Source organism: Elaeis guineensis, chromosome 11 (genome assembly GCF_000442705.2).
Source record: "Elaeis guineensis isolate ETL-2024a chromosome 11, EG11, whole genome shotgun sequence".
NCBI classification, from domain to species: Eukaryota; Viridiplantae; Streptophyta; class Magnoliopsida; order Arecales; family Arecaceae; genus Elaeis; species Elaeis guineensis.
The window spans coordinates 123,850,023-123,860,826 of record NC_026003.2 but is presented as its reverse complement, the minus strand read 5'-3'; the positions used below and the strand labels follow the sequence as shown (position 1 = coordinate 123,860,826).

At 47.1% G+C, this 10,804-nt stretch overlaps 1 protein-coding gene across 1 annotated transcript; it reads right to left on the bottom strand.

Moving 5' to 3' along the window:
• Positions 1-425: 425 nt before the first annotated feature.
• Positions 426-3,483, bottom strand: LOC105054536 (E3 ubiquitin-protein ligase WAV3). The gene is given in 3 exon segments (XM_010936074.4): positions 426-2,504; positions 2,995-3,075; positions 3,078-3,483. Coding segments are annotated over 3 exon segments (2,331 nt in total). The 5' UTR covers positions 3,348-3,483; the 3' UTR covers positions 426-524.
• Positions 3,484-10,804: the final 7,321 nt, after the last annotated feature.

The following is a 10,804-nucleotide window of genomic DNA, read 5'->3' as shown; positions in this document are numbered from 1 at the left end:
TTATAAAAATAAATTTAAATATATTAGAACAAAAAAAACTCAATCTAACTACAAGAAGCCAACATAAATTATTTTAACTAAAATTAAAATAAAAAAATAAAAATAAATTAAGAATAACAGCCTACTACAAAAAGAAAAATCAATCTACTTTCACCAAGAGGCCATGCTATATCTAGAATTGGACCATCCAATTTCTTGACGGATGGGAGAGGTTTCCAAGTCTATTTAAACTGGTTAGCATTAACCACCCTCCGCTTCTCCTTTTTACCATAAAAAAAATAAAAAAAAATAAAAAAATAATAATAAAAAAAAAAAAAAAACACCCACTGCTTCATTGCGGCAAACTTGTTATTGCTAATTATCTATTTGAAAAAAAAAAAAAATCAACGAGGGCGGCCGTTTGCCCGCTCCTATAAAAATAAATGAAGAAGGAAAAGAGCAACCATTTTTATTGTCATTATTTATAAAACTTTCCAGAATTCTTGTCCCCCAACCACCCACCCCCGCCACGGTCCGGTCCTTTACTAGAACCGGGCGTTCTCGAAACCGTGCAGATCGCTGATCCGGTTCAGTGACTTCCGCATGATTGCAACCTTGGCCAGCTGCTCTGCCGCTCGCCAAGCCGAAGTGGGCGTCAGCTGCTGCTGCTCGCCGCCCGGGACCGCAGCTTCTCTCCTCCTCTGGCACGGGGAAAGCGGCTGTTGCTGGCCCCCTCGCCGCCGCTGGATATCAGCAAGCTCAGCCTCCAACCGGCGGATGAGGTCCTGATCTTGGTCAGAGGCGGCCTGAGACTGCAGCAGCAGGGAGCGGGCGGAGGAGAGCAGGTGGAGAGCCGTGGCGTGGTCCGAGAGCTCGGCCAGCCGCCGCGACTCGGCCACGGCACGCGTGGTGACGAACAGGTTCCGGAGCCGCAGCGAGATTGAGGAGGCAGAACAAGTGAGCAGGGGGTGGGCCTGGCTCTGGAGCGGCGGAAGGAGCAGGGTCCTATCCTCCCCGCACATCACCTCCTGGGTGGCCGGGTCCCTGTACCTGCACTTCACCGAGAGGGAATGCTGGTGGTAACCTGGTCCGGCCGCCGTCGGCACCCTGAGCTCCACCAGCAGCTCCCACTCCTCCTCCGCGTAGAGGTCGCCGAGCCGGATGGTGCTGCCGAGGGCCACCGCCCGCCCACCGCCAGAGTAGACGGCGGAGACTTCCCCAGATGGGAAGACGATCTGGAGACGGACGTCCTGCAGGACCACGCTCACCAGACCGCCGACGCACTTGGCGAAGGCGTCCTCCACGGGCGCCGCCGGGCAGCTGCTGTGTTTGGGCGGTTGCCGCTGCGGCGCGTCCCCGTAGCCGGACGCGTGGATGGGGATCTCCAGGTGGGCGAACCGTGTCGTGACCGCGGCAGCCGACGACGATGGATACCCCAGGTAGCGGCGGCCGTCTTTATTGGCATCCTCATGCTGCTGCTGCTGGCCGTCGGACAGGAGCATGATGGTAGCGACGGGGTTGCGCTCCCGGCGGTCTTCCAATACCTTAGTGGCCTTCCGAAGGGCATCGCCGACGCACAAACCTGGACTGTCGCTGGACGCCATCAGTCGCTCCACGATCAGGCGGGCGGAGCGCTGGCCAGGCCGTGACATCCGGCGGAGGGGAAGAAGGCGTTTGGCGGCAGCTGCCGAGAAGGCAACCATGGAGAGACGGTCGGCGGGGCCTAGAGACGAGATGATCTGGCGCATGGCCCGCTTCAGCATCTGGATCTTGGCCCCAGTCATGCCCCCGCTCACGTCCAGCACCGTCACCAGGTCGATCGGGGCGCGGCGGCACCAGCTGAGCAGCGGCGCCGCCGCAGGGGCCTTCACCTTGAGCGCCACCACGTAGTTCCGGTGCCTCCGCCCGGAAGACACCAGGGCCGCCTCCGGCATCACGCTCACCTCCACTCCCCCTGCGTCGGCCATCCTCGTGCCGGCGGTGGCCCTGCAAGATGGGGACCGGGAGCAGTTACTGTTATTATTGTTATTATCCTTTGTCAAAAACCCATGGAAGCCATCCCCCCCCTCCTGTGCTTCCAGCTCGTCGCCATCGTCTTCGTCTGCTTCCGGAATAGGATTGAACAGGACGTTGGTGCCGCCTTGGGTGGTCCTGGTGGAGGGCAGCAGCGGCTCGTCATCATCATAGGCCTTCTTCACAGCAGCCGTAGCAGAGACGGGTTTGCTCTTCTCTGCTTCGCTCCCGCCACGCTTGTCCTCCCTGCTCATCCTCCGGCAGTGCAGCGGCTTCCTGTCTCCTACAAGCACAGGAGAATGAAGCTCGTCGTCTTGATGGTCGCCGAGGGAGGAGAGAAAGGGGGCCTGGCGCCAGGAGGCGGAGCAGACGGGGCAGTTGAGGGTGCCGCCGCCACTAGACCGGACGTGGGCCGCGATACAGGGGAAGTGGAAGGCATGGGAGCATTCTGCCGTGAATACCGCCGTCCCTCCACCCGCCTTTACGCTCTGCGCACATATCACGCACCTGCTCTGTAACACCAAAACAATCGGCGTCAGCCCGTTATCGATCCGATCGGATCGGAGGAGGAGCAGGCAAGTATTAAACTACCAAACAAATAGTCACAGCACAGCGGCGCGACGATGAGGGCAAGAGGATAAAAGCAAAAAGTAGTGGGACTGAATAGTGATTTTGATGAGATCGGGGAAAAGATGCCTGAATCTGAAATTCATCATTTCACCAATCAAAGCACACGCACAAACGAAAGAGGGGGGGGGCGGGGGGAGATAACTTGGGCAAGAAATTCTAGCATCAATAATTGAAGAAAGAAAAACCGCAGATACGAACTGCTCCGGGGCAATCATGAATCAAAAGGAGAGCAGCGTGCGAGAAAAATACGTATTTTCATCCCGATGGAAGCCAAAAAAAAAAAGGAAAAAAGAAAAAAAACATATTTGGGTGTGGGGGGTTGGGGAGAGGGGTTGGAGGATGGCAGCAAAATTGTACAGACGAAATGCATACCCGGGAAAGATGAAGAGCGGCCTTGAAGATGGCGAACGTGGAAGGGGATCTTGGCAAGACGGGTTCGAGGAACGCCGGCGGAATAAAGTGGGGCTCCGCTTCGGGCTGGTCGGCGGTGGCGGCGTGGGCGAGCGCTTGCATTGCAGCTTCGGACTCTCCGGAGGCGCCGACTTGGTGCGGCACCGGAGGCTGCGGAACCTTGGCGTCGACGGGTTGCTACCTCCGCCGCTGCCGGAGAAGAAGCTCAACTTGGCGCAGCTCCGGGGGCTGGGGCCAGGGCTCCTCTCCGCCGCCGTCGTGTCCGGATCTCGACGGATCGATGTGCAGAATGCTCGCCGCCATCCCGTTCCCATACCTCCCTCCTCCTCCTCCTCTCGGTCTCCTCTTCGGGTCCTTTCTCCCTGGGGGTGCGCTCGCTCTCGCCCTATCTGTTGTCTATTTACAGTGGGTCTGGTTTTTCTTGCGAAGGGAAGGTACACAGACAGAGAGGGGGCCTGCAGCAGAGGACAAAAGGGTAGGATGGGTTTTTCCAGAAGGAGCTGTGGATGGATAATGGGGACCTTTTGAAACCTCTCAAAAAGGTTGAAAGGCTGACAGTGATTGGCCCGGGGGTGGGTTGGGGGTTGCGTTGTGGGGGGAGGGGGGTGTGGTGTGTGTGTTGGGGGTTGTGTTGTGGTTGGGGGTGGGTGGGTGGGCGTTTGGGGGTGGTGTGGTGTGTGGGGTTGTTTTGGGGGTGGTGGGTTTGGAGCGGGCACTATTTACTCGAGGTGGGAATGGGGCCTGATGAATTTCTGGAATGAAGCAAAATTAACGAGCATTTAGTAAAGATGACTGTAGAGAAAAGCCTGATGAATTTCTGGAAAGATGCAAAATTAACGAGCATTTATTGACGATGACAGTAGTACAGCTGTGCAAAGCCTGATAGCTTTTGGAAAGAAGCAAATTAACGAGCGTTTTGTTAACGATGACAATGGTAAAAAACCTTATGAATCTAAGAGAGTGTTTGGTCCATTAGATAGATATTGTTGCTACGATAATATATTTATAAAAAAATATAATTATTTAATAAAATAATAAAAATTTATATTATAATATTTCATATATATAATAATATTATTATAAAATAATAAAAAATTATATTATAATATTTGATATATAATTTATATTATATAATATAAATTAATTTTTTTAAAATATTTTCATCGTGCTCATTGGTTATTATCTATTTTTTACAAAAATAATTTAATTTTAAAAATCAATTATTTTCGATGATATCATCAATCAAATTATTAATTATATTTTTTTAATTTTCATCAAATAGTACTATCTATAACTTATTTAATATATATTTTAATCTATTTTAGTAAAAATATTTTGATCATGAAGTTATCTTGTTACAAGATTGTGGAGTTACAAAATTACATATAATCACATAGCCACCTTTCCTTAGGTAATCAGATTATTTCTTTTATTACCTGTGAAAGTGGTGAAACAAAATGCTCTCCATTTATTTTGTCACTTTCACAAGTAATGTTGATTATATGTAATGCAGCATTATCTAAAAAAGAAGTAATCTGATTATCTAGGAAGAGATGGCTACGTGATTATATGTAATTTTGTAATTCCGTAATTTTACAACAAGATAATTTTGGGATCAAAATATCTCTATGAAAATAAATTAAAATCAATTTTAAATAAGTTATGGATAGTCCCAATTAGTGAAAATAAAAAAAAATATATAATGGATAATTCCGATCGGTGATGTCATATAAGATAGTTAGATCTCGAAATTAAATTATTTCAATAAAAAATAGATAATAATCAATAAATAAGAATGAATTTTTTTTTAAAAATAACTTGTATTCCAAATTATATATCAAATATTATAATATAAATTTTTTATTATTTTATAATAAAATTATTGTGCATACCAAATACCAAACATTGTAATATAGAATTTTTTATTATTTTATCAGATAATTATTTTTTTTTATAATTAGGTTACTATAATAATATTATCTATGTAATGCATTAAATATTTTTATGATGTAATTTGATTATTTATTATAAAATTATATATAACCTTATCCAAGTTACATGCTTTTAAATACTTTTTAAATAAAATTAAGGCGCATGTATTAACGATGACAGTAGTAAAATGGAAAAGCAGCCAGCCCAAGCTTCCCGCTTTGCCCGATCCGGGTGCTTGAAGGAGAGTTATTATATCTACCCCAAAAAAAAAAAAAAAAAAAAAAAAGGAGGACGAGGAGGAGGGAGAAAGGTGTTCTTCTCTCACGAAGCCAGAGGAGCGTCTTTTCCGCCAAACCATCTATGCTGTAATATTAATGTGATATCGCCAGACTCCGAGATTCGTTTCAAAGGCACGTATGGAAGCAGCTATGCACGAATCTCCAGGTAAAATTCTAATCGTCATCTCACGTTATTGAGTTTTCTGAGTTCTCTTCTTGGAAGGGAAAAAATTATGCCGTGGGGCCAAGGCCACTGAAACCTTTCCGTCACCTACTTCTTTTTATGTAAATTTGGAATCTTTTTCGTTCTCTCACGTCTATTCTGTCGCGTCTCTCTCCTCCCCCTCCCCCTCCCCTCCCCCTCCCCTAATCGTTTCGTTCCTTTGTCCGGTAGCCGAAACGATCTTTGTGCCCAAGTTTATTTCTGTAGCGGTTAAATAAATAAAATAAATATAATTTAGTGGACTCGTGATATCTCCCTGTGAGCGGACGCTGACACACCGCGGCAGCTATCTCTGTCCCGGGCCTCCCGGCCCGGCTATGGGCTCGCTCTTTACCCAATACCCATGAGTGCCTCATGCGGTGGCTGCCAGATCTACCCAACAAAGTCAAAATGGGTATTTATTACGTAACGTGTGTTGGAACTAGCGCAAAGAGAAGGAGGGGATTCTTCGGCGCCGATATATTTATTATTTATGGTAATACTTTATAAAGTATTTATATAATTTATAATTCTGTGCTTGTTGCCGGTTACATCTAGGGTCTCAACACTTCCGCTGAAAGCTAAAGCAGTAACAATCTGCCTTTGCTGCCATTCCCATTATATCCAATATTTGACTAGGCCGGGAACATGGCTTGAGATAAAGGGTTTGGCCGGTTCCCTGTGGTCACATTTTGCCTTTCTATTATTATTCCAGACTGCTGGCAAAATTATAGCTTCCAAACGAACAAAATTTTATTAGATAAATTATATATATAGTTTTTAAATTATATTAATTTTTTAAATTATTTTTAAATTATAAAAATTTTAATTTTAATTTTTAATTTTTAAACTATTTTAATATTATCCTTCCGACGATTTTCGATGACTTTCTCTCATCGATTTACTTCTTTCATCTGAATCGATACTTAGATGGACAATTAGATACCTCGCATGAATCACAAAGCATTAAAATAAAAAAAGAGAAATGAAAAAGACTGAGTCTTCTCCATCCTCCCGACCCATCTACCCACACCACCGCCGCACCCTCGCCCGCCCCGACGCACACTCCCCTCGCCCGCCCTGATGCTGCCCCGCCGCAACCCCGCTAGCCCTGACACACCCCCCCCCAAAACCGCACGCTCTACTTTGGTTCCCACCAAAACAGGGGAGGGAGAAAGCGATAATGCGTGAGAGAGGCAGAGAAGGAGAGAGAGCGTTGGAGAAGAAAGGAAGGGCGGTTTTCTATTTTCATCGAACAGAGGAGGGAGAAGGGGGTTTCTTATTCTTTTTTTTTTTTTTTCTTTCTTCTGCGATGGGTCCATGCGGTTGCCCCCGCATCCTTCCTCCCCTCCAATCTCCCTCCCTTCATCTCATCACCGTCGCCATTGCTCGCCTCTCCGCCCTTCTTCCATCCTCATCATCATTAGAGATCGCCCGAATGGATTCTGAGTGGCGATGACTGACCGTTCGTCCTCAACACCGGAGAGAGGGGCAGGAGGGGAGGAAGGAGGGGGGGCCGGAGAGAGGGGTCGGGGGTGGGGGTGCAATCGGAGCGGTGCGGCCGGAGGGGGTGCGGCGGGGCGAGTATCGGGGCAGACAGGGCTGCGGCTGGAGTGATCGGTCGAGAGGAAGAAGAAAAAGAAGAACAAAAAAAATAATAAATAATAAAATATTATTTTTTATGCATCGAATTTATAAAAAATTAAAAAATAATAAAATATTATTTTTTATTTTAGATCAGCATCGATGACTGCTACATAAGCATTGGTGACTGCTATGTAGGATTTTCGGTGTGAGAAAGGTGTCGAAAATGGACGAAGGACAATATTAAAATAGTTCAGAAAGTTCGAAAATTAAACTTTAGATTTTTATAGTTTAAAAATTATTTAAAAAAATTAATATAATTTAAGGATTATAAATATAATTTATCTAATCTTATTTATGAGATTTTTTTTTTTTTGATAAAAAAAATGATTGGGCATCCTCCACCACTGCACGCAAAAAGAAAGTGAAAAAGAAAAAAAGAAAGAAAAAAAAAAGAAAAAAAAAAGGAAAGCCATCCTAATTGGTACGAGGAACGGTAAGTAAAATCCGCCAGTACACATGGCTTGAGCCACCCGGCCCTTCCTCTCGGAGCAAGACTTAACGTCCAATGCATGCCGGTCTGCATGCTGAGCGGGGAAGTTGTGATGCACGCTTTCCCCAGTGATTTTTTCCTGTTTTTCCGATACATGAGTAGGCAAGGCCCGGAACAAAGCTATATAGAACTAGGATCCAACATAGTATACACCCCAAGCATCAGCAGCCAATGTCATTCTCAAAGAAGGAACAATCAGATCAATTGTAGATTGCATGTCAAGTTGCATCTACCATACGTGGCTAGTGATCCAACGCTTCCTGCTTGACCTCACAGTAGTTATGAAATGCTGCAAAAACATTCCATCAAAAAAAAAAATGCTGCAAACACAGGAATAGGTCATCTCCTTTGCAGTATATCTTTTAGCCAAAGGTTGCCTGCATGTTTTGAAGAAATATACGAATTAGTTCAAAATGTAACACTAGATGAATCCTCTTCAAGACACACCTGAGTTTTCTTGGTGACTTTTGCTTCCAAATATTATGTAGGTTTGGCACCATGCCAATTGGGATTCATAAAGGATAAAAGTTCAACTTGAGCTAAATCTAACTCACATTGATTTATGTTTAAAATTTATGCCCAAATCGAATCCATTACCTGGTGTTATATGATCGGATCAAATCTCTTTTCTGGTTAGGTTTCAAGTCAAGTTTAAGCCTAGCTTAGACATCAAACCCAGCCTTTAGTTGCATAGAGTTGCATAGATATGATCTTAAATCACCAGCTAATAGTTCTACCAGAAAAATAATAATAAGCTAATAGGAAGAGATCATTTACATGTCCTAAGAAAAGCAAGTGTGTAAAAATATGGGAAGATTGGTGTCGGGTGGATATCTGATCAGGATACCATCTTCAAGCTTTTTTTGGTACTGCGCGATGCAACAGAAAAAAGAAGAAATAAAACAGAAAATAATCAAAATACATGAATCAGCCAAAAAAAGGCTCGCTTCCACGGAACATGCAAACTTCACTATAAGAAAAGAAATTTTACAAGAGAAGATCTCACCCTCAACCCTCGTACACTCAATTTCTCCTCACAGGAAGTTCTCCCTCATAAAAGCTCTCTCTCTTGAAAGACCTCCTAAACCCCTGAAACGACCGCTGTTCGCCATCCAGAAGCCTCCTGCTCCATCTCAGCATCGTGGGTTCTCTCTCTTCATGGATTTCTGGTCTTCGTGCGAAGCCCGTCCACGTCCCGCATCCAAGCACGGGTCCTCTCCCATGAAAAAACAAAGCCACAGCACCACACCGCCACTGTTCCCCTGATCAGGCCTATTTATAAGCCTTAAACCTTAATTAGATTAGGTTTAGAACTCCTAATCAAGCCCAATTAAGACTGCGGACCGTCAGATCAACACCGTAAGCCTCCTAGACGTCCGATCATGCATCAGTCCATCGAATAGTACTGTGGACCATGCGAAATGCATGGGAAACACCCACGCGGTCTACGCGCCCAGCCGTAGACCGCCTGATCCATCGTGGACCGGAAAAACAGGCCCCAGCAGCGCGCTGGGCCTGGGCCTGCCCCCACGCTCGCGCGACTCATGCCCAGGCCTGGGCCGCGCCCCGCATGCCCGAGCCTGGGCCGGCTCGCGTGCCCCGCATGCCCGAGCCAGGGCCAGCCCACACGCTCGGGCCCGGGTCGGCCCGCGCGCCAGGCCTAGGCTGGGCCCGCTCGCTGGGCCGCGTCCTGCCACGCGCATCCACCTCTTCACATGCGCGTATCTCCTCCGTCCGAGCTTCGTTTAGGGTGATCTTGGTCTCGTTGGACTCCGTCTTTTATCGCGGACCTCACTGTATGCTCAATATGGATCGAATATCGAGGTATCAAATCCTAACAATCTTCACCTCTACTCGATATTGATCTCCTCTTAACTCTGAGAGCTTCTGGATCTCCTTGCCCCCATGCCCCGGGGCAATCGCCTGCTGATCATGGATGGACAAACATGGAAGTCGAGGCAGGTCGCTCGATTCCATCTCCATTGTATGTTGTGCTCCTCCCAACCTGAGACCTGCTCAGGCATCATCCTACGTAATAGGAATCTCACCATGCGACGTCACCTCTCATTTTTTCGAGTCTCTTGTCTCGTGCCCGATCCACCCCACCTAGAGCTCCACATCGCTCTGGACTCCATCTGACTCCGGAAGCTCTATCTCGCACTGGACTCCCCGTCAGGTAATAATATCCTTTCCTCCCTTTTTCCCTCCAGCACAATCCTATCGCCGCATAGCACCCTCAAGATTCCTCCACTAGCTACCATCCTATAGCCTCTTGAATCCAGTCTACTTAGTGAGATAAGATTCTATCTGAAATCGGATATGTATTAGACCTCCTCCAATCTCCTTACTACACCATCATGTATCCTCCAGCTGACCATCCCGATGCCTCTGATCGCATAGCTCGATCCATCCGGCAGATATACAGTGTTCTCACTGTTCTTCAGGGAGTCAAACTGCTCCTCTCTGCAACATACATGATGGTTGCATGCAGAATCTAATATCCACTGCTGGAAAGAAGTAGATATCTTGTCAGATATCTTCAGGACATCTTTATATGAATCGCTGCTAGCTGTCGCTACAGCAGCCATCGTCCGATTTTTTAGTTGAGGACATTCTCTGGCTAGATGCCCCAACTCCTCACACCAATAACATCTGATTTTGCTCAAGTCCCTCTTGGACTTGGACCGCCCTCGTCGCGATCTCCTGTCACTCCGTCTACCACCTTTTGCTCCTCTAGAAGCCACCAAAGCTGAGCTACCGCCATCTGAGCTCGAAGCTGGGTTCTCCCTCCTGAGAACCTCATTCTAGAGTATTATCGCGGTGACTTCGTCCATCTTGATGGTGCTCTTTTCTACTAGAAGAGTAGTCACCAAAGACTCGTACGAAGGGAGAAGCAATACTAGCAAAACCAGCGCCCTGGTCTTCTCCTCAACATTCTCACCAATGCTGAGGAAGTCGGTGAGGATCTTCTGAAAATGACTGAGATGCTCTTGCATGCTCTGCCCAGTCCATGCGCCCAGCCGTGGACCGTTCGATCCACCGTGGACTGAGAAAATAGGCCACAGCGGCTTGCTGGGCCTAGGCCGCGCCCGCCTGGGCTTGGGCCGGCCCGCGCACTCGTGCACCACGTGCCCGGGCCTGGGCCGGGCCCGCCCGCTGGACCGCGCCCTGCGCGCGCCCAGTCCGTGTGCTGCTGTGCGTTGGGCTGCATCCTGCCGCACG